Source organism: Plectropomus leopardus, chromosome 16 (genome assembly GCF_026936395.1).
Source record: "Plectropomus leopardus strain MGB_pleo_1.0 chromosome 16, ASM2693639v1, whole genome shotgun sequence".
NCBI lineage: Eukaryota > Metazoa > Chordata > Actinopteri > Perciformes > Serranidae > Plectropomus > Plectropomus leopardus.
Genome location: NC_142191.1, coordinates 5,461,613 through 5,486,206, shown reverse-complemented (window position 1 = coordinate 5,486,206; position 24,594 = coordinate 5,461,613). Strand labels below are relative to the sequence as shown.

General features: G+C 40.1%; 2 protein-coding genes across 6 annotated transcripts in view; both read right to left on the bottom strand.

Annotated features, from left to right (window-relative positions):
* The window catches only part of plcb4b (phospholipase C, beta 4b), a 147,960-nt gene extending 144,120 nt beyond the window's left edge, over window positions 1-3,840 (bottom strand). For 2 of the 4 annotated variants that reach the window (XM_088089179.1, XM_088089181.1), the window contains exons 1-2: window positions 3,517-3,839; window positions 1,151-1,445 (exon numbers count right to left, since the gene is read on the bottom strand). The gene's annotated coding sequence lies outside the window, so the exon portion shown is untranslated. Of the gene's footprint in view, window positions 1-1,150; window positions 1,539-3,516 lie in introns of those variants that run through there. The other 2 variants (XM_088089180.1, XM_042502959.2) reach the window with 2 other exon arrangements.
* Window positions 3,841-7,368: 3,528 nt separating this feature from the next.
* plcb1l (phospholipase C beta 1-like) overlaps window positions 7,369-24,594 on the bottom strand; it is a 169,325-nt gene continuing 152,099 nt past the window's right edge. Inside the window, exon 33 of one of the 2 annotated variants that reach the window (XM_042503476.2) lies at window positions 7,369-10,759. In XM_042503476.2, coding sequence (XP_042359410.2) covers window positions 10,535-10,759 — 225 coding nt within the window. In that variant the 3' untranslated portion in view covers window positions 7,369-10,534. The remainder of the gene's footprint in view (window positions 10,760-24,594) is intronic. The other variant, XM_088089688.1, reaches the window with a different exon arrangement.

Genomic DNA, 24,594 nt, shown 5'->3' with positions numbered 1-24,594 from the left:
TTTGTAAGACACTATAACTTTCTGCTAGCTCTGCCTGACTATGAGTCAAATATAACACAACCTAACCCACCATCTCTAATGATAAAGAATACTTCCTAACCTGTGGAGCTCCTAAAGTCCTGAAAGGATATGTCTTTATTTTGTGCACACGAGATAATTAGTAAAGATAATAATTAAAAAAAACATTTGCCTTAGGGACTTTAGGAGCTTTTAAGGTAAAGAACATTTAAAAAATAAATAAATATCCTCTTACTTGATCCTTGAAGAGGGTTGTGCATTTTCCCAGAAAACAATAATAAAACAATAAAATAAATAATTTAAAAAAAAAAAAGACAGTCACAACTCAGCCACCCCCTTCTCTGATAAATAAAGAACAGTCCCTAAAAACTGTATTTGTAAAAAAGCTGAACTTTCTGCCGGCCCTGCCTGACAGCGTCAATGACACCTTGCAGTCCGGGCTGTTTGCAGGGCAGCTGCAGCTCCACACTCAGCAGCAGCAGCAGTCTGGATGCAGCAGTTTAACACATTTAATTACATTACAATGAGGTTATGTTTGCAGGTTAGTGGGATGCAAAAACAACAGTGCAGCAAACCACAATGCACGCGCACGAGTGTTAATATAAGGCGTAAAAAAACAGCCACCGGTTAGTCGGTTGACTTTTATGGCCACTGTGCAGCGCCTGTCATCGGCCGGCTGGCTTCTGATCTGTCCCGCTACAGCAGCTAGCTCCCCCGGCTAACCCTCCCCGCCGTCGGAAACATCAATAAGCCCTGCATTTCACAAAGTTACCAGCCTCGGCGGCTCTCTGCTCCGCCGTGTCGCGTTTACCTGGAGGACGAGCCCCGGGAGGCGAGGACAGCGGGAGCAATATCGATATGAAATTGCTAAAAATGAGCATTTTAATGGCGTTAGCTAGCTAGCAGAAAAAGGGCTACAGTCTCCAGCTGTGTGTGTGTGTGTGTGTGTGTGTGTGTGTGTGAGACAGTGTGAGAGTGAGGCAGGGAGAGGATGTCTGAATGATGAGAGCAGGATTTGGAGTGATGGAGTTGAAATGAAATGTCCCACTAAACACAAAATCAGTTTCAGAAACGCTCCAGTCTGGACACTTAAAGAGACATTTTTTTAAAAAAGAAAAGGTTTGTTTCTTACGTGATTTCGGTGTTGGAGACGGGGACGGGTTTAATCCGACGCCGGAAAAAAAGATGCTTTGCAGAGTCCGGGTGGGGATTTTATGTCTGTGTGTGTCTCTGTCTGTCTGTGTGTCTTCCAGCTGCTGCTCTATCCCGTCTCCCTCCGACTGTCTGCTCGGTCTCCGTGCTGCCGGAGTGTCCCGGTGCTCTTGTACCACTCGCCCTCCAGTGGAGACTCGGCGGCCCTGATGCGCGCTGATCAGGAACCCCTCTTCAGCTGCGGCAGCACGCGCTCCCCCCTCCACCAAACGTGCCTGCGCGCGCGCGCGCGTGTGTGTGCGCAAAAAAAAAAAAACAGTGAATGAGAGTGCGTTGGGTTGACGGGAGTGAGTCATCCAGCAGAACCGGAGCCAGCTCCTCCCTGCTCTCCTAACAGCTGACTGCTGTGGCCGCCATGCGTTGATAAAGACAAACAGAGGCTCCCCCTCCTCCCTCCGCCAAATAATGCTCCTCTGTTTTATACACGCGCTGCTGGAGTCTCACCGCTTTATTTCATATCTAACCCTGGCATCAGCCCATGGAAGATTATTGTGGCGATGCAGCAGAGCTTTTCAGTCTGAGGCTGATGTGAATCTTTAAAACATAAATTCACAAGCAGAATTATGTTAAAGTGAATCACAATAAAGTCAGAAGATGAGGGTAAAGTCATTTTTCTTTTTCACTTTATTATTATTATTATTATTATTATTATTATTATTATTATTATTATTATTATTATTATTATTATCATCGTTATTATTATTATTATATTTATTTTATCATAATAATGATATTTATTTTTTACAAATATTCTGTACAGTTATTAATGAGAGGGGTGGTAAAAGAGGGAAGACATGTCATTTTTAAGCACAGAGGATGGGCTGATGCAGTTTCATATATATATATTAAAGTGACATTTTTTTAAGCTTTTGTTTTATTATTATTACTTTTATTGTTATTATTACTTTTATTATGATTATGATTATTATCATTATTATTATTATTATTATTATAGTTGTTTTTTTTTACACATATTCTGTAGGCATGTCATATATTTTTATTTTAGCCCTGGGGATGGAGTTATAATTTTTACATTGGTTTTGGGCTGGGGCACACAAATTTAATATTTTTTTTAACACAGGGGATGGGATTATGAGGAGGGGCACTCAAATTTAAATGCTTGTTTTTTGTATTTATTTTTACTGCCATTTATTATTATTATTATTATTATTATTATTATTATTATTATTATTATTATTATTATTATTATTATTTATACATACAGGTATGATTTCTCAAAACTTGCCACAATTACACCACTTATCATAGCCAGAAATTAAAAACAAATATTATTACTGAATTTTCAAATTTCCAACAGTCCTTGGACACATTTTGTGGGACTTCAGGAAAAAAAGCATAACCAAATCTGAGCTTAAAATAATAGTATTCCATCAAAATCACTCAATTTTACATCTCATTTAAATTCTGGCCAAAAAGTAAACTGGTTGCACTAACTAACCAGCATGCAGAACAAGAATTTAAAAAATGCCTTTTTCAAATCCAGGGTTTCATCTTCAACTTTTAACTTTTAAATATCAAAGGGTCAGGTTTTAAAACCTAATTACAAATGTATGGTGGAGGGAGGGTTGTGCATTCTACTCAAGTCACTTAGGAGGGCTCAGGGAAAAATATTTGTAGCTTTGGCGTGGATCAAAATAAAAACAACAACAACAAAAATATCAAGTAATAAAAGTAAATAAAGAACAGTCCCTAACTTCTGGTGCCCATAAAGTCCAGAATGGATTTTTGTGCACACCAGATATTTATAGATAATGAAAATAATACCTTTCTGGACTTTGGGGTCCATTTGTAAAATCGATGGAGAACTCGTGCAACCAGGACATGATGAATTAATTGTTTCCCAATCCCTGTGCCATGTAATACAAAAGTAAAATAAACCTACTGAAACATTAGTAGGAAAATCCCTCTGATTCAGTGCATGCTCTTACATTTCTATGATTATAAAGACAACATTGTCTGGAAGAGAGGTGAGGAAAGAAAGGGCGCTTAAAGAGGACATTTTAAGGATTGAGGACATGGTTTTATGGGTAATATTTGAATAACAATCAGAACTTTTAAGGTAAGGTTTAATGTTAGCATCACTTTGTCTTGGGTTTAGGATTAAGACTGGATTAAGTTTACATTTGGTTAAGATTAGGATATTTGGGGCAAAGTGGAGAGAGCTCGGATTAGATTTAAGGACTGAAAGTCGTGAATAAAGATCATTTCAAGTACATCATGTCTGTTAATGTGTGTGTGTGTGTGTGTGTGTGTGTGTTTGTGTACCTTCCACGCAGCACCCCGTGATCCTCTCCTCTTCTGCGGCCCTGGTGCGCCTCATTAAAGCCCAGTTAAAGGACACCTCCTCCTCCTTGTCCCCGCAGCAGATGGACAGACGCAGGGTGATAATATTCCTGGGAGTTTGGAGGGGCGTCACTGTTTATATAACCCAGAGAATCTTATTAAAAAGTCGCTCTCCTTCCGTCTTGAACTCGGGGTTAATTAGCTCACTTCCTAGCTGCCGGTATGCATGGAGGCCTCTGAATGGTCACAGTGGTTGTTAGGGGCGACCAGGCTTGTCTTATCTCCTGTTGCCCGTTGGGACTCTGCTGAAGAGCTGAGACTGAGAAGGACACAGTGTTTATGTAGTCTGAGAGACACACACACTCCAGCAGCGCACACATATGCACTACACATAACTGAAAGAGCCACTCGAAAGCACATGGAGGCGAGCTGTGAGGACACACACACAGACTGACAGTCAGGGTTCATACACATTTTTACCGATACATTCCCAAGATTTTTTACTTTGAGCCAAATTTCGAAGACCATACATCCTCTGAAACAACCATCAAAACTCCTTATTGGTTCTTTCTCAATGCAGTTTTTTAAATTTTTCTTTAAAGAGTTTTATCAATTTTTAAAGAGGTGTTGGCATTTTTATGGCTTTTTTTTTGGCATTTTAAACAATTTAAAAGAAGGTGATTTTTTTTTCTCTGTAAAAAGTTTTGGCTTTTTTGGTTTAAATTTTTTTAGCAAATTTTTAAGATTTTTTTTTCTTTAACATTTTTTGTTGATTTTAAAAGAAAATGTGGTCTTTTAAAAATCACCAAAAATTACATAATTTATCACAGCCAGGAACTCTAAAAATAGAAATTATCAGGGGTTTTTTTCAAATTTCTGATGGCCCTTGAACACATCATGTGTTATTACACAAGTTTGTGAAACAAAAATTCCATGACAGAAAATAGTTTGTACACAAAACTGCTTACAACCAGGCCTGCAGGTTATTTTGAGTAACCATGTCATGATTTCTGCAAAGAGACATACCTGTTGAGTTTTTCAAATGTATTTTAGGAGCTTTGAGCCCAATAAGCCAAGTGCCATTTACTTCCATTATACTGGAGAAAATGCAGACATCTCTATGGACGATATCTCCAACACTCAGTAACTCACACCAAAACAATCCTGACTGATAAATAGCACTACAGGTACGAGGGAAAATATATACTTGATTTGGAGTAAACCGTCCCTTTAAGTGGTGACCCATGATTCAATCAAGAAGTGTTTGAATTCAAGTTCTTCTTAGGGTTACTTCAAAGAAATTGTTGTCTAGGAGATGATAGGAAGTAGGTCGTCAAGGCTTCCCCCCGCTCCCCCCGACCCTCCAGTGTGACATACATAACCCACATACAGTATTCTGTACACTCGCCTACATACATACATGACATGCCGCTCTGCAGATGCTGCCACTCTCTATATCTGGGTTTAGATCATTATTTCACATGTGACCTGCTTTCTTGTCATACAGTTTTATCATTTTCAGTCTTCTCCGAGTCTCTCTCCACCATCATTATCCAGCCTCTGCTACGTTACAAAGACTGAAATCTCCATTTAAAGTGAAATAATGAAGCGTGACGATGACAGGTGATACATTTGAATGCAAACAGAAAGTAAGCACAACCTGCAATTTAGGACCGGATTTTAAAAAAATGGCAAGACAATAGACCCACAGAGGAAGTGCTTTCTAATTGAATATAAGATGGTGAAAGATAAGAAAATAAAGACAAAAAAGTGACATGAATGACAGGATTTTAAAAATGCATCACACAGACATAAAAGATAATTAAGGGGAGACACTACAGGTAAGCGTTTTTTTTTTTCATGCTTTTTTCAATTTTAAGATTTCAGGCCTCCATAACATATTTTCTTTCACAGTAGTGAAAAAAAAAGTCCACAAAACACATTTAGGTGTTTATTTTGGTTCAGATTTCTAGAATGTATTTAATGAGATGATGCATCATTTGCAAATTTAGATAATAAATTTCAGAAAAGATGTTATACAAAAACTGATTGTCTTAATCTAAGTACTCAACTGCAGCAGTTTTATGGTGATAACTGTTAGATGTTTTACACTATTCACCTGTAGTGTTTCCCTTTAAAGCTGGGGTAGGCAGATTAATTTGGTGTCACTGAGCAAACATCCCATAAAAAAACTATTAGCATATATTAATTCAAGTGATCTGAGAGAAAACTAGATTTCTGCACCTACTTTTAGCTCACAAAATCTAGGCAACGACGGGAGACTTTGGCCAAGCACAGGTCATTTCAGAGAGAGGGTGATCCTACTGGCTGTTCAACAAATTCAGATGCACTTCCCTTCGACAAAAGCCTGATTCGGTGGCGGAGAATCCTCTGGAGAAGGTTGCTATACCAGCATCGGCAACAACTGTCTACACTGTAAAGCAGCACACAACAGGAAGACAGACTTATCAAAAAGAGTCTGACAATAAATTAAACTGAACATCTCAATGTTGGCAAAAGTGTTTAAACAGTAACTAAACCCCACACTTTTGACATGAGTGCTTCATCTCTGTAAAGTAAGAAAAGTCTCTAAAATGGGCTGTGAGAGGGGCTAAGACATGCCCATTCCAAATCGTGCCACCTCTTGATCCACAGCCCCTCCCTGCCACCTGCACACACAGGTTTGAATTTGCAATAGTAGGTTTCAACCTTTAGAGGGCTGTCAGAATTTTAATTATTTGCACTCAAATGTCAAGAGCTGGACCTGAATCAATCAACACCATTACAAAATACTCATATATGTTGCTTTTCAACTGAAAAAAAAGTGGTGTGGGGGTTTACTTAATCTTTGAGAGATGGGGACCAGATCAGAGAACTTTCTGTTGCTGCTGTTACACAGGTTAGACTCAGACTGTTGCAGGCTTCATCCCAGCTGTGACATCCAGCAGTGGGGGTTTGCATTAGCTGAGTTAGAGCCACTACAGCTGCCAAACAAAGGTTAGGCCAGAGATATACTTGCTGTTAACCACACGTACACATGATGGCTGTCACGCATCCCTTGCTTCAGTTTGGCATGCCGTCCTCACAAGATGCAGTATGTACATAAACAGCAGGGGCTGTGTAGAACCGTAGCAGACGCGCAAAAGTACTGGTGGTGCTTTTCATCATCGACCTCTGGCTGCACTAAAGACACACTCCCCATTGACCCGACAGGCTTTTTTTTTTAGAAGAGGCCTTTTGCCTTTTCTTTCTTGATCTTCACCTTTACATCACTTATATACGGCAGTTGTATATATAGCGCTGTCTCGTCTGCCCTCTAGAGGTATCCTCCAGTAACACACGTTGTATATAGGCAAGTATATATACAAAAATGCTCATGACGCAGCAAAATGCAGCCGGATGCAGCTGGACGCATACGCCAACGCGAGGTTAAACAGCAAGTATATCTCCGGCCTCAGTCTCCAGACTTGCTGCCTGCTCTCCTCCCGGGGAAACAGTCCACAGCTTTGGAGTGCTAGCAGCTAATTCTTGACTCATTTGTGGTCTGATAAACAGAGAAGGAGCTCCACAATAAAATAAGATTCAATAAATCAATGTATGGGAAGCACTGGGTTACTGTATGAAGCACATGCACATGCTTGTGGTCATCTGGTGGGAGGGGTCAGGACAGAGGGGTGGGGGGGGGGGGGGTCTGCTCTTATTTTTGGTGCCTCTTCCAGATATCTACCTACCCCAGCGTTAAGCTGTAAAACAGACACACACACACACACACAAACAAAAACACAATTCTATTCAAAAACAAACCCAAAGACACACAACTCCACTTCAGCAAAGTACAATAATAGCCACATTTATTTTAATTACAGGCAAATTCTCTTTACACTATTTTTTTTAATCAGCTTCATGTTTTTATCCTTTATGTCATACATACATTTACATTTCCAGAGTGCATACACGTACGTAAGTCGATGAGAAGGGGGAGGGGGCTGTTAAATAAAGTGGTTCAAGACTAAAAAGAGGGATGTCTCGCGTTTCTTATGAGACACATGTCAAATACTGCTCATCACAAGCATTACTCAGTAGTGGTACTGTACTTAAAAGTGCACACGGTCTATTCAATATCAGACAGCTTCATAGAATATAATATAATGGCAATTTAAACAGTGATGCATTTCACACATTCAACATCAAACAAGGCAAACCTATTCAAAGGCACAGGACTCTCACATCAACATCGTCTTTTTAAAAAGTAGTTTGTACTTACATGTCAGGTAATCCTTCACTCTCAACTCTTTTTTTTCCCCAGCTGAAATATGATTTGATATCAAACGACCTGTGAGTTAGATGGCACTGAACAGTTAGGGAAGTCAAAAACACTTCCTCATGGTTACTGAATGGGCACAGTTGATCAGTTAAAGAGGAAATAGTCCAGTTAGTCATTACATCATGTCAACGCTGGTGTTTCACAGATCCAAACTAAACTAAACGTTTGGAGTCCAGGGTTCCCACTCCTTTTTAAATGTCAAATTCAAAGACTTTTCACAGATTTTTCAGGCCCAATTCCCTCAACTTCAAGGATCCAACGCAGCAAAGTTTGAGACTTTGTTAAAGGCCAATTACTGTTAAAAAACTGTGAATGTTTATAATGAGAACTAACAGGCTTTACAGAAGCTCAATAACAATTAAACAACAATACGTGCTTTTCCATCCACCTTTAAGTGCATTTTCAATTCATGCAAAAAAAGCAAACAAGAAAAAGAATTCTGCCTGAAAATGCCAAAAATTAGAGGAAAAAAGTAAAAAAATATCCCAAAAAGTTTTATGTTTGGGGAGGTGGAAAAGTTGGTAGGTATCACGAAATGCGACTTAGTGCAATGGAAACAAATTCAGTGAATAAATGATGCAGAGGCCACTGCAGGTCGCTTCATTGTTCTTGGATGGCTTTTAACTCTAATGTAAGCCTGTCTGCTGCAACAGATGACGCTGAGAGCAACTGACAGAGCATCATCTGATTGGAGGTTAGGTGAATGGGTCAAACAAGACTGGACTTTCAGTGTCCAGTGTGAAACAAAAGTCAATATTCTTTTAACATAACATTGGGTGATTAACATATAGTTGTCGCACACTGATGTAACTCACGTGACATTTTTACATCACGTTATGTACTTATTTTAATGCAAAACATGATTTTTTTTTTCTATACCGACAGTGACTGTTCCAAAGCATTAACCACATGTTACAATGTGTTTCAGCTCTGTGACTTTTGTCTTTCTATGAGACGCAGAGAGGCCAATTCATCAGTATTTACCGATCTGGAATGAGAAAGTATCGCTATTATAAATCCATTGATTTCTTTTAGTAATGTCATCTCGTGTTTACAACAACGACCAACTGTCAATATCCGGATGACAGTAGTGGATGAAAAAGTGCACAAATTTGCATTATCTTTTGTCAATTTTCTGAAAATTCTGTTAAAATTTGTGCTACCTTTAGATGGAAACCCGACAAGTGACGCAGCTGCATGAGACACAAACAGACAGCAGAACTTTGGCTATTTACTAACTGGAAGAAAAAATTGATCAGATTTCAAAATCAATTTCTATTCTTGAACAAAGGACATAAATTCAAGCACTTCCCATGACACTTTCAAAAATTTTACTGGCCTTGATTTCTCTCCCTCAGAGTCAAGGATTTCAAGGACCTGTGGGAACCCTGGGTATCTGTTAAAACTTAACTGAACTATTTCCCCCACTTCAAACTACAGTTTGTGGGTGAATATTTAGATTGAAGCCTGTGGGTGACATACTTCCTGTGGTCACGGGCATCTGCTCTGTGCACTGGGGAACTGCACACACATCCCACCGTAGGTACACAACAAAGCAGTTAAGAGGAAGGCAACTTCTATAAAACTACAGGAGGATCCTCTTCTTTTGTTTGAATATCCTGGTTTGACTGTTTCAGTTCACGGGGACGAAGATAAACAATACAACCTGTTAACTCGAGCCAGCTACTGTCAGATCTAACAAAAGGGTGTGTTGTTACTGATTTTAGTCCATCTCACGGCACAGCGACGCACCACTGGGTCCGCGCTGTTTTGCGGCTTTAGTTGAAATGTCTCCGAGAAAATAGATTTACATTAATAAAACATCTCTGCTACAGAGCTACTGTAACATTTACAGTTGTTCAAATACATGCAGATACTGTACAACGCACTTTTTCTCAACTTCCTCTCCAGGCAGAACTGCCCTCTAACAAAACTTGTTAAAAACTAGCCAAAACAAGACGACTGCATTATATTACCATGCCAAATATCATACAAACCAAATAATGGTTAAAAAATGATAAAACAAAATAGCAGCAACACATAGGCTTAGTTCTGTGAGAACAAAATCGAGAACCAGCAAGCCACCAGTGCCTCTGGGTTAAAGTAAAAGAGTTACAGAGTTACGTAGGGAGCCGTCAGTGCAAATAAGTAAAGGTGAATCTAAATCTTATAAAGATGGAAGCTTTAAAGGCTGAATATGCAGCGGTGTCTTTACAGTACAAGTTGACTCCACTCGAAAGACAATGTCCGCTGTAAGTGAACTCAAACTCTTGGCACCACACACCTCACTTACCACCACACGACTGACAATATCAGGATGATAAAACATAATAATAAAAAGAAACTACTCTCTCTGTGCAATAGTTCAAGTAAGTTATTTCCTGCAAATAGTTAGTGCTTTGTAACACATCCTGTGGCCGTACCGAAAGAGACGACAACATAAAGGAAACATATAAATACACAAAAAGGTACTATTTACATGAAACGGTTGTCTGGACAAGACTGCACTCTACGCAGAGAGGACCTCTACTCACCAATTCAGGCTCAGATTTGATCTAATCCTCCCATTGGTTACAATGAGGACCAAAGTCGGGGCAGTCTCATCCTAGATCTGTGGTCACAAACACATCCACCAATCAGTGTCCCAGTGTGAAGCAAAGCGCCGAGGTTAGATCTCTAAAGGGGCGTGTCGTAGACTCGTTCCGACGAGCCCTCCTCGGTGTCGTCCTCAGACTGCGACGCCTTGTGGTTCAGCTTCTCTGTCGTCGAGGAGGCAACGAGGTTTCCCTGGACACCGTCGTCGCTAAGCTTGGCCTTGCTGCTGTCCTGAACAAACTCTTGGATCTCCACGGGGAGCCGGCGAAATTTGTCCTGGTACTCCTGGTCCAGATCGCTCTGTAGCTGTGGACGAAGAACGTATACATAAGCAAAAAAAGACTGGAAGATCAAAAAGGTCACAAAAAGTTTGAAAAGAACTGAAACCAGAGAAGATTTTGTCTAGGTTTGGGTGGTATCATGGTATCATGATATACCGGGGTAAATTCAGAAACCCTCAAGGTATGTTTTTCAATACCATCATAAATATAGATGCACCTCTTTCTATAAAACTCATTCTATGTAGTGCACAGCGCGCACTATCAGAGCTCAGTTTTTTGGTCTCTACTGGCTGAACTGGGAGCTGAGCTAAAAGACACTGCGACACACAGTGATGGAGGGAGAAGTTACAGGACTGTAGACAGCTGGTGGCCAGCAAAGGCAGAGAGAGACCGTGGGGACCGTGGCTTTAGTTTTTACTCACTTAGTTACGTTTTTAATTTAAAAGGGACCATGTAGAGTTTAAAACATATATGTTACCATTTGATTCACCATACCAGTTTATATCTTAGAGCTAATTTGCAGGTGCAGTCCCTCGGCAGGTCAGAACAAACACACAGTACAATGACATGATAATATGAAGTTGTACAAGCAGAAGGGAAAATAAACGACACACAAGGCAAAAATATACACAATAGCATATAAGTTAAAGTGATACAAAGACACAAGAAAGACAATAAAACATAAAACTACACAAAAAGCAAATCACTTACAAAACACAGAAATAAATACTACACACAGAACACCCAATCTGATGAATTAAGGATCAATTTCGACCAAACCGGAGCTGGAGATTGTTGGAATAGTGGATATACTGACTAGATTACTACCAAGAGTATTTAGACAATTTGGGTGAGTTTTATTTTGTTTCTGTTGTGTTTGAATATATATATGTATACCACGATGAAATTTCAGGAAGGTATAAAGGTAAGAAATATTACAAACCACCCAAGCCTAATTGTGTCAACATGGTCACACAAAGATCTTTTTAGTCGACAGTCATATTAGCTTTAGAGCATCAAATCTATGCAGAGGTTATGGAAACTATATTACATGTGCTAAAGTTCTGCCCATGTTCCCTTAAGCAAGACTCGTAACTATCTCCGGTATTGATTGAGCTGCTCAGCACCCAAAAGTAGAAGATATTAGTTATACTTAGAAGCACCCAGGTCTGAATGTGTGTATATGAAGCATGATCACTTGACTTTTCCCAGCGCTCACAAAGGCTGTAAAAGCAGCAAGTAGATTTGAAAGTTAAACAGCTTATTGCTCATATTTGCATTAACTCCTCTGCAGTAAAGTGGTTTTCAGAAGAGGACAAAGTGAACCATCAGCCACGGAAAATGCTCATTAACAAACAAATGTCATGGACCTGTTGAGTGCAGAAACATCAGCGATGATTAGACTATTTTATTTCAAGAAACGTACAAATACGCTATCCGTTTACTAGAGTTTGGCTTCTTGAAATCATAGTTTTTAGCAGATACTGTCAAATCGTGAATATCAGTTTTCTGAATACACTAACAAAAATAAATACTTCACCTTTCAACCATAATGTAACTAGATAGAAATATACAGACAGAGTTTGTAAGATAGTTAGAGATACAGATTTCATAATCTTTATAAACAGATACAAATATTGTAAGGACATGACAAGATTTTGGTATCTGCAGTGTTTGGGTATTTCAATTTTTTTCCTGCATCCATATGCAGATATCTCTTACTGATGTATCTCTTATATACTGATGAGGAAGTCTTATTTCCCAAAATATTGTCCATTGCCCCCGAGGCTTTTTGTAATCAGACTGGTAGCCGATGCGTTCTGAGATTGTACATTTCCATGCCACTCTGGCATGAATGAAAATCAACAGCTGCACATAATTCAGAAAACCATCAAACTAATTTAGGGTTTCTGTTTTTTCAGTATTTCAGTTCCTGCATTGTTCATACATATCTTTATTTGCTGGCATTCTTCTTGTTCTCTGCCTGTGCTGACCCTTTGGTTTGATTTGTGCGTTACTGCCGACAGCTGCTGACCAGTGAAACAACTAAAAACTGGGGTCAAGAATTTAAAAGCATTAATCTGTGGTACTTCTTGTGTTCAAAAACTCCACACAGTATCTTTAGAAACATTAGCATTCATTTCGAGTCATATTTCTGGCCACCAATCAAATGTTAGTCCAATATTCCCTTTCATTTATTTCTGTTCTGGTTTCCATCAACTCCAGAAGAAATATCTGAATCTTTAGTTTCATTAGCTCCAACATGTAGTTTGGTTGTTATGAGGAGAAAAACCAAAACAAAGAGCTGAAAGATGGTAAAACGCTTCAGAAAGCTAAAGGAAACTGCAGAGTTGCACATCATTCTCTATCGATTTGTCACAAATGACCCCTTTCACATTACATGCTATCATGTGGCATAAATGCCAATAAAAAATAGATATTACCAATTATTTTAATAAGAACTCTTCTTTATTCCACCACTTACAATGGAGAAAGAAAAGAGACAACAGAAATATGATGACCTTGAACCCTGACATTCACCTTTGAACCTGTATCTCGGTCCACTGAGATACACCAGGATCTAGTCTGCATCCACGTGTATACCCTCCCCTCTCCTCACTGAGCCGGTGAAAGGAGAAGCTGTTTTCTCCCAGGCATTGACGCCCCCAATGATTACACATGACAAGATTGTATTCATTTCATTGTGAGCCAATAATTGCTGTAATGCTGATTTCTCTGTTTAACTACCCGACTGGCTCCCGCGGGAGAGCAGTAATTAAAAGAAAAGCCGGTAAGATGAATGGTGTCAGAGTCTCGCGGCTCAATACGCTCACGTCAGCATTACGAGAGATCGAAAAATACCTGCAAGTTCTGAGAGGATTTATCTGGGATCCATATTCTGTCTGAGAGGCCTCTGTTAATCTAATAAAGGCCCACTTCACACACACACCTAACTTCTAACTCAAAAGTCAACAATTTTAATTGAAAATGCATCATGGACTCACCCAGAGAAAAGGCTAAGGTTGGAAATATTGATATCTGCAAAGACTTTGAGACGTATACGCAGGGCTGCACAAACTTTACGAAACACAAAACTGAAGTCTCCTGGGTGAAATAATCTACATCGAACCTTCAATCAATACATGAAGACCAAAGCTGGTAGAGAGATGAGAGATGAAGATTCAAGAATAAGTGTGAGGAGAGGAGACAGAAGGTCAAGGATCCGGTCCTTTCCACTTTCTAATTTTCTGCCCTCTTCAGTTTATGAGACTGCACATCCATTTTATTTAAGAGTATCGCACAGCAAATGAGAAAACCTGATTGTTACAAGAACCCGCCTTCACAGCACTTGAATGCATTTCTATACTGTGAAATTAGATTGATGTAACATCCTGTAGATTATGATCATGTTAATGTATATGCGTATGAGCTTGGTATCAAACATCAATAGCTTTTGAAGAGTGACCCAAATATGTCCCTTGTATCGACTATCAAAAAACTGTCATTATTACAATATGGCATCAAATGCTTGTCCAGATTATTGGGCTTGTTTAGTTATTATTAGATCAGATACTTCCTGCTTTTTTTGCTTTTATTGGTCACATGATGCTATGGCTATGCGCTTGTTGGTAGGGACCGGCTCCTTAATGATGCAGCAGGAGCTACAAGAGCTGTTATTGCATCACCCGACTCTTCAAATGCTGAGTGGATCATCCAGAAGGTTTGAATCCACAATTCCTCTGTGAAATCATGAACTATCAGCTCCCAGAAATCCCTCATATGTGGCCTTTATAAGGGGCTTGTCTTCCCATTATCGCTCAGATAACACGCCTACGTCGCCTTGGATTGGAAATAATGACGGCTAGTGCCGTGGCTGCAATAGAAATAAAGCTGAGTAGTTTTGAACATCCATTGCCATGCTTCTGCCACGCAGTCATCTCACGTTTGTGTTTCATCGACATTTAAAAAATATTGCTTAAATTTTGCACAAATCTGTAATGAAAACCCAGTTTGTGTGTTCGGCTCTCAGTACTTTTATAGCTTCTAACTGAATCTCAGTGATCTGAGTGAGGTAAGCAGGGTTGGGTATCTGTACTTGATATCTTTACGGTATCGACAGAAATAAGGCAGTACAAGTAGCATCAAAACTTCAAACCTTTGTTTACCTACCAGCCTAGTCAGGTAAGGAGATAACGTTGTCTGCCTTCTGCTTACAAGTAGTGAATTTATTGCTCACAGCAACTTGACACAATACAGTCCCTGGCTCTTATTTGACTTTTGGTATCGGCAAAAAAAAGTTGTTGCACATTTCTGATAAATCGTTAGCATACTTAGCATGCATTAGCTCAGAGGGCTAACTCATCTTTTTTACTTCATTACTTGAAAGTCGCTGAACCCTGTTCAAACTCTCAGACTGTAGATGAAAGAAAAAAAAAGGAATGAATGGTAAAATATTCATATTTAACCACTAAATCTGAGTCAAATCTGATTCAGCGTACAGCCTTAAGAGAAAGTATGTGCACTGACAAAGTGAAAATGCCAAACTGAGTGAAGTGCAGACAGCCAGATAACACTAAAAGCTACTGTAACTGATGCTGTCTGCCTTTGTGTGAAATGAAGGAGCTTTTCGCTTGCATCTCTCTAATATGTTGAGTGGTTCAGCAGAGCCGGCTGAAGCCCCCACAGAGCACAGCTTCTTAAGGTCACCTTCCCTGGAACATGCCTCTCTCCCTCTCCCTCTCCCTCTTTCTTTCTTTCTCACTCTCTCTGTGGGTCTCACAGAGCGGACAACCAGCACATCACAACCAGATGGCTAAAGATGCACCACAGCTCGTCTCTCTCTCCCTGCTCTGCACTGCACATGACCTACTTAGGGGTGGGACAGTCTACGTGCATATGTGTGTATGTACATGTGCAGCTCGCCTTTACTCTGCCTGCTGAGGCACAAACACCCTCTGATTAAAGCTGTCATCTTTCTCTCATCTCATGACACCCTGGCACATGTGAAGGAGGTGGGAGCGAGGGGGGGCAGAGGAGTCTGAGGGGCACCAGGCAGAGAGACGTGCACATGTGTCTATCTGCGTGCGTGCATGTGTGTGTCCCCTGCATGTGATCAGCAGCTCAGAGGCGAACACCAACGGCCGTCTGTTAGATTTGGGGTGCTGAGCGATGAGCGCAGCACTCCGCTTTCACCGTGCAGACAGCTTGAGTTATAAAAAGTCTCAGGGAATGACACAAAGATGGATGGATTAAAGAACAGACAGCTAGAGAGGCAATCTTATGAGAGTTTCTCCCGTCTATGGTTTTATGATACCCAGCTTCCATCTGACATCTTATCAGTTTGGCAGTGAGGCGATAACAGTTTAGGAAATAGCAACCCAGAAAAAATGTTGGCATTGTATGTTTCTGAAAACCACGGGTACTTTACATTTGTGGATTAATAAATAGCAGGTACTTTTTAAAAACTTGCATTTCTTTATGTTTAAACAAAGCTGTAGTTAAAATGTGTGGTCAGGGTTACGCACAAAAAGAGATCATGTTTGGGCTTAAAAACACAATTTTTTGTGGCCAAATCCCAGTTGGAAAAGCCATCAACGTCGCGTAAAAAAAACAGTTTTTGTGGCACAATCCTGGCAGGAAACGCAGCAAAGCCTGTAAAAAGCAACTTTTTTTGTGTAACTGTCCCGAGTAAAAAACAGCAATGGGTTGTTGAAAAACTGTGCCATGCCATTGGCCTAAAATTCGGAAGCCCAATTAGTCAAAAAAATGTCCCATTAGACCAGAAGCCCATTTCTCCGACAGCCCGTTATCCCAAAAACAAATGCTAATTGTTCCAAAGTCCTGTTTTTCCAAAAATACACGCTCCCTGCAGTTTCAGTTTCCAAGCGGCGTTTGAGGTAGAGTTCTCACTCTAAACCTAAGCCCGATGGAAAACCCGGACGGGCCGGACCAGGTCAAAAGTCACTTTTTGGATGCTTCAGAATTTTGAGCAGTGAAAAGATTGGGTATTCCTAAGAAAAACTCCCATGTTTGGTGGCTAAAAAGTTGCTAGAAACACAGCAATGATGACAAAGCCAGCTTGCAAACTATGTCACTTTAAATATGATACGTATGAAAAGTACAAGTGTAATATATTTGTCGTTTGTGGAAATGTACAATGCCAACATTTTCCTCTGGCAACTAGGCTGGAAATAGAGTGAAGGCAACTTTCTTCTCAGGTTTCCTAAACCTGGTGGAGCCAAGTTTTGGTTATTTTTTTCCTGCTCAAATAGTTTCAATTCTGATTTGGGACATCAAAAGCATCAAGACTTCAAACTGTAATGAGGTCAACAGAGATGCTTTAAAACGAGTCATATAACTGGTTAAAAACAAGACGTTTTGAAACTGAACGACGCCCACGGCAAAAACAAAGTCTGAAACTGAAACATTTGCTTGTTTATTCTGTGTGTTTTTGCAATGTGAGTTGCATGCATATAGTATACTGTATACGTGTGTGTGGTCCAGTTTCTGCTTGGACACCAACCAGCAGCAGTTATCCAGCCAGCTTTTAAATCTGTCCCTCATCTCTGAAGACCTGTCATCTGTCAACAAACCACACGCGCACACACACACACACACACACACACACACACACGTTTCTGTCTTTCTTAAAATACAGCACTCAGTGACCTTCTTCACCAGCTGTCCTCGTTTTGAGAAGCTATCAAGGGAAGCAGAGAAGGCCTCCAAAGAGCCAAATTAATTCTTTGCTTTGAGCCGTGACATAACGCCTGCTGCAGCGCCACAAAAAAGCCTTCACACAGCGCACAGCTTCAGCGTGTAGCTGTGTCAACTGTGCCTCGTCGTACGGTCACAATAAGGAGGTCTTAGGGAAATGTGTGCGTTTCTGCCTTGCCTTTGAAATCATGTTTAAGCTGGCAGCTGCTCCTAGTCCTGACCTCGAGATACACTGCATATCCAAACACAGCCCAATTAGGCCAAACCCAAGATCCCATGTCCGAGGGATGAGACAGGGTCACCACCCTGCCAGCAGTACAGGCTGTCAGAAGAAAAAGGAGCTTCAACGTGCAATGCATGGGGACTGTGTGTGTGTGTGTGTGTGTGTGTGTGTGTGTGTGTGAGTGAAAGGGTGAAAGCAGTGAGAAAAGGAAACACCATTCCTTCATTTACATTCTTTCCACTGTATTGGTCATAACTATGAAAATGAACTGCGGCAGCCCAATGCAAGAGGAAGAGCGACACAGGCACTGAAGGAGCTGCTGCTACTCAGAAAAGGCTGCATTTCAGTCTTTCTGCGTGTGTGTGTGTGTGTGTGACCTTTCCCGACTTCTCTCATATAAGTCATCTGTTGCTTTGCAGGAGTTTTTCTTAGATTCCTCTCCTCAGGTCCGGGAATTTTTAAAAAACACTCCTGCATACCTCCACTGTGCATGTACAGTAATGAGTGTTTCCCCTAAAAGGATCGGTTCAAAAGGAAAGGCCAGCTGTGAAATGTGCTTGGTGGTGTCTCGATATATTTTTTTTAAGTCAGATGTGGATGCTAAGGGAAAGATGCAACATGTTTCCTTTGAATATAAGAATATATTTGAAAAATCAAATGTGATGGATCTGCCAACAATAGGAGTGATTAATTGATTATCATTTTTGGAGTTAATCTTTATTTTTTTAATGTATCATTATTATTATTATTATTATTATTATTTTAAAATTATTATCATTATTTTTACATTTTTTAAATTTTATTTTTTTTGTATGACTTGGGATATTGCATTTGGACACAAATACAGATTTGATAGGATTTGGGATGGGTAAGGGGTAATCAAGGGTGTGCTGGGTGGGTAAATGGGTTTTGGTTTAAGGTAATGTTTATGTGTTCGTATGTTATGTGTGTATTTTTATATTTCATACTTTTTATTTTTGGATGTGTTTTCATATTTCTGCATTGGGTACTTTTACTTTTAATACTTTAAGTACATCCCCCTTCTAATATTGACTTACTTTTACTTCAGTAGCATTTCCAATGCAGAACTTTCACTAACAGAGTATTTTCACAATACAACTCTGAATACGTCTTCCACCACTGCTTCCCTCACATAATCAGGTGCCACAGTCTTTATGTTGTCACCTACAAAAAGTGCCTCATGCAGAAGTCAGAAATCTTGAAGCTGAACTCCACAGAGGACAGTTTGCAGCAGGAGTTCAGTAGTGAGTGTTCCTTAGACAGAGCCAAACCCTGGAGAGCTTCATTAGCACATGTGGGCATACATAATGAACACTTGTGCACTGATCTAAAATAGCAGCCAGCACAATAGAGCAGAAGAGTAACCAAGCGTGCGACATGTACGCGCACTTCACTACCTCTGCTGTGCACTCACTGCTCCGTGTGTGTGTGTGTGTGTACGGACACAAGTGCATTATTGATGCAAACCCGGCAGGCAGAGATGATGCAGATCAAAGAGTGTGATGAGGGAACATAGTGGCCACCCTACATCAGCCAGTGAGAGGGTGAGACGTGGAAAGGGACAGAGTGAAAGAGAGGCTGGAAACATACTTGCTCTCTTCCTCTTCAACTCCAGTCCTCCATGTCTCCTCCAACCTGTTTGCTCCCCCTCTCCGTCTCCCTCTCTCCCTCCTCCTCTTCCTCCCGCTTTCTTCCACCTCCAGTAACCGTCCCCGGGATTGCGTCACAAGCACTCAGCTCCAAATTAACAGATTGCAGAGAGTCATGAAGGATAGAAGAGGATATGAGCTGCGGGGAGGGGGAGAGTGGGGGGGGACCCGAGTTTCCATGACGACCGCACAGGACTCCTGCATGTCGAGTGTGTGCGTGCATGTGTGTGGCTGGTTCAAGGCTTGCACAGTGGGGAGACACCATCATATTTTTTTTCTCCTTTTCATCCAAGTAAGAAATAATCAGCATGTCTCCCACATAATAATGTCCATTCACCCCACACACACACACACACACACACACACACACACACACACACACACACACACACACACACACGCACACACACACACACTCTGTTGTGAAACATATTGCCTTATCACCATTTCATACTCTCTTTCACAGCCAAAAAAGGTGTGTGTGAAGGGATGACTAGTACAGAGGAATTACAAAGTGGTCTGGTAAGCTTTTAGTCTGCAGGCTGAGACGGAGTCCTCATCAACAGACGTCTGCTTTATCTGTCCTTTGTGTGTCAAAGAGAGTGGGATCTGACCACATTCGGGATGGTTGAAGAAGAACGCTTTAACAGGTTAGATTTATAAAGCTTCAAATCGCACCGTAGAAGCTCCTGAAAAGTCTAATTTAACCCTTTGAAACCTAGAACGACAGTTGCGTTCAGATGCCTTTCACATTCCTTTAAACCTCTGAAACCTGAGCAAACTGATTTGACTTATTTTGAAAACATGGCTAAAAAGGCAAGAGCAACTTGGCAGGAGATTTCTCACAAACTGCAAGAAACATATACAATACATTTATTCTCATTTAGCTCATTTACGCTGAGTGGGTCTAACCTGCTATGATAATTAATAAGAATGTAATCACATTCAACATGAGGTCTGAGTAGTTAAAGGTGGACATATGGCAACATGAACTTGACCACGACACCGCAAATAACAAGAGAAGATTAAAAGAAGCAGCACGAGCGGATATAAAGTCTTCAGGTGTGCCGGAGCAGCGTCGTGCTGGGAACCGCTGACTCCTGTGGGGCGTTTTGATTGGATCATTAGCGGGACGGTGACACCTGAGTGCACATGATGGGACAAACCTCACCATGTCGCTTTTTTCTTCTAATTCAATTTAATATGTGATCATCAAACTAACACTTCAGAGCTAAGGGTAACAAACGATAACTCTCACATTTTACACACATTCAGCTACAGATTCTTTGTAAATAATACCTTTCCAGGCTTCTGCAAGACGCTGTTAACTGCCTGTAGGTTACTTATGTAGTTATGGAAGTAAATGCATTCACTTGAGGGGAAAAATGCAGGAGATTATTATTTCAGTTTAAGAGATGAGTTTTCATGAAAAAGATTCTGGTTTTAAATTGATCTGGTTTTAAATTAATGCCCTTCATATCTAAAATCTTTTTTAAATTTCACAAAAAAGAACACTTTTCCCAAATTAACAAGATTGATTTTTTTAATCACAATTCTGTGAAAGGTTTATATGGGAAAAATGCCCTGCCTTTTTTCTGAATAAACAAGATAACTTTCTCAGAATTAACATTTACAACACACAACACATTCATGAAAAAATAGATAATAATTTGATAAATTTCTCAGAATCCTGAGAAAAGTTTGCATGAAAAAAGTGTTGCTCTGTGTTTTTCTGAATTATCAAGATTATTATCTCAGAATTATGAAAACAGTGTTCATGTGAAATTTTGTACTCTAGTTTTTCTGAATTAACAAGACTATTATCGCAGCGGAACGAGGAAAATTCTGCTGTTTTTTTCATCTCAGAATTATAAGAAAAGTCGTTATATAATTTTTTTTTTTCAAAATTTACGAGATCATTGCATCATGAATTTGTTAACGAGAAAAAGAGCTGAATTTTTTTTCCTGGAATATTTTTCATAATTCTGAGATAATAGTCTGGTTCATTCAGAAAACCAGCAGATTTTTCTCTCGAGCGAATACAGTCTGCCTCCTCACACTACAGAGGTGCTGTAGCTAGTTTTTAGGTTGGAACATCAAATGCATGTCTACACACACTGTAGCGGGCTGCTCGGCTCTCACAGTCTCCGCCAGGAAAAGTTACAGCTGCCCATTAGTGGCTGCTCTGAGCCCAGTGGAGAAACTGGGTCAGAACTGTGTAAGAGAGAAAGTATGTTGTATCTTCCTCTATCTGATTCACACAGACACACACAGACACACACAGACACACACACACACACACACACACACACACACACACACACAGAGACACACCACAAAAGTATTTTTATATTAGCCCCGTCCTGGTTATTTACGCCCTCATCTATCAGCCCCCAACAGAGCTCTCTACATCCTGTTTTTCACTCCGAATGCTTTCCATGTTTTTGTGTCTGTCTGTTGTTGTTTACATTCACCCCGGGAATAAATGACTAATAACGGGTTTTCCTGTGAACTGAACAAGCCTTTGCCTCGAATATAATTTCGAGGAGTTTTATCTGTGGTGAATGGACTGCATTCACAAAGAGCATTAATTGCAAGAGCCAAGTGCTTTACAATGGCTCATATTCATCACCCTCTCACACACAGATGGTATCAGAGGCCAATGACCTGCTCACTGGGAGCAGTTTTTGGGTTCAGTGTTTTGTTCGAGGACATTTTCAAATGTTAGCTGCAAAACAGACTTTAACTCAGCTGTATGTAACCGACATGCTGCCTGGGAAGAGCAGTGTTGTCCAAATCATGCGTGTAAAGAACCGAGCTCATGTTAGCTGTCTCTCCAAAGCTGTGATAACTGAACCGACTGGGACATGTTACCAGAGTCATGTTGTATTGATGATCAAATAATTTTGGTCATGATATTGATGAACTTAACAGTGTTGGTAGCAGCTATGTTAGACAGTCATTTAAAGTAGCTAGAGAAATAGCAAATGTATTTCTATAGCACAATTTGAACACAGGGAAACTCAGTGTGCCTTACGTAGATGAAAGCAAAAGGAGCATCCATATATAAATATAGTTAAAATAAAAAATAATGTACATAAAACAATGATTAAAAATAGAGTAATATAATTAAAACACAATTAAAACACAAAGGAAGTAACCCGAGGTCCATGGAATTCAGTGGGAAATAAATACGGGTTTAAGAGCTCAACCATATGGACATAAAAACAGAAATGTCTTTAACCTGGATTTAAAAAATATATATTTTAAGGGCACATCTAAAATCTTCTGGCAGTAAGTTCAAGTTGCACTTAGCATAACAGCTAAATGCTGCTTGAAAAGATATTTTAGGGTAAATCTGTCAACTTTCAGTCAGTAGTTTTCTAATAAGTGATCTAAAGTCCCTTTTAAACTGCCTGTTTAAGGCAGAAATGTTGCACCGTTATTTCGCTCGCTGCTTAGTATAAACCGTACAACTATGAAACTGGGGGACAACAGGTGACCTCTGACCTCAAAGCCGGCAGCAAATATAATACAGTAACAGTGCCGAACTGAAGTCTGTGTAAAAGGGGGATCCAGCAGGATGGGATGAGCGTGACCTTTTGAAGACCTTTAAAAAGCAGCTGGCTGCAGTAAGCGGATAACTCAATAAAGAACAGCAGCCAAAAATGTCCACGATTTGGGGAGACAATGACGTTTAGGAAGGCCTTACCCTCTGAGCAGAGGACGTAATCGACCGCCATATAACAGACGGTATATGATTGTTTTTAACATGTTTTGCCTTTGTTATTGTATAGTTCTGCTAAATGTTATCTGTCATGCTAAAGCGTGACGCTTTTGTGTTACATGTCAAACCCATCACGTCTCTTTTGCTATCATTTTGCTATGACATCTAAAACTCCACATTGGGGCTGCATTATGCCAGCGTTGTTTGGTTTTGTAAAAAAAAAAAGAAAAAAAAAAGGCATGATAAAGGATTTTTGCTGTGTCACTGTTGTGGGGTGTAAAAATGGCTAAAGTCTGTGTAAGTCCCTTTGAAAAAAATAAAGTTTAAATAGAGTGCGAAATAAATGTGACATGAACTCAGGGCTGCCTAAAACTGGTGCAATAACAAACTTAAGTTGAGAGAGGGTAGTTATATGGACATAATGTTGGTGCACGGCTATAAAAACCTGACAAAGATCCAAGCAAGATCAAAACTTCTTCAACAAACTAGTGTGGCATGGAGTACGTGTGCAGGCTTTACATTTTTTCCATAATAAAAAACGCGACAGAAGCTGCTCTAGTCATACTCTGTATTTCACAGCAGGAAATCTATTAACACCCTGAGGAGTCTCAGTGATTACAGCCTGGCTGCCTTTATTTAGCTGGGAGGCACTGATGCATTTAGTTTTATGAATGAGGTTTTAAAGTTTTATGTTTTTTATGATTTTTTTCCTCCTTTTTACAATGCCCCTGCGTTTATACCTTTTATTTCACATGACGTGCAATATTTTACCTGTCTTTTCTATTTATTTTTTATTTTTGTTATTTATTAGTGTCTTGGTGCACCACTGCACTGTCCTGTTGGCTGCATACTGTTTTAAATTTCCAAAATCTGCATGTGGCATTTTTGCCCCCCCCCCCAAAAAATTCACCCATAGGGACAATAAACTATATCTTTCCTGGAGGTATCTGAAGATACTATGATTGAGTTTTGCATCCTTACTATTTAATATTTAATAATCCCAAACAGAAATGAATCCTAAACTTTAGTTGCTGTTCCAGCGGTGTGAGTAGCATCCTGGTTTTATTGTAACAGACATAACCCTGGACGTTTTCTACTGGCTGTCTCCAGAGTCGTGTCCTCTGACATCTCTTGCATATTTTGCATATAGATGAGTGTCGTTACATGAGAGCAGATACTGCAGAGATGGTTGATTGCTATGTAATAGCCTTCTTGAGGCAAATTAAATTTGCCAATGTCCGGCTGTTGATTAAGAGAAGTGATTGTGACAGCGGGTTGGGTGACGGATAATCAGTTACGATTTTGTGGGAAATGATGGTGGCTCACAGAATGAAATCTGATTGGAGCGCTGAAGTGATCAGCAGACGAAAACAGCAGCGTCTCTTTCTTCCATCTGAAGAAACTGATGTATTCCATGCTGATTAGAGCCTGATGATCCTCTTTCATACAGCTCGTGTGACTTTGCATGATTGTGATTCTCGTTATTCACTAGAATACTCAAGCAGCTACGAAAATCAGACTGT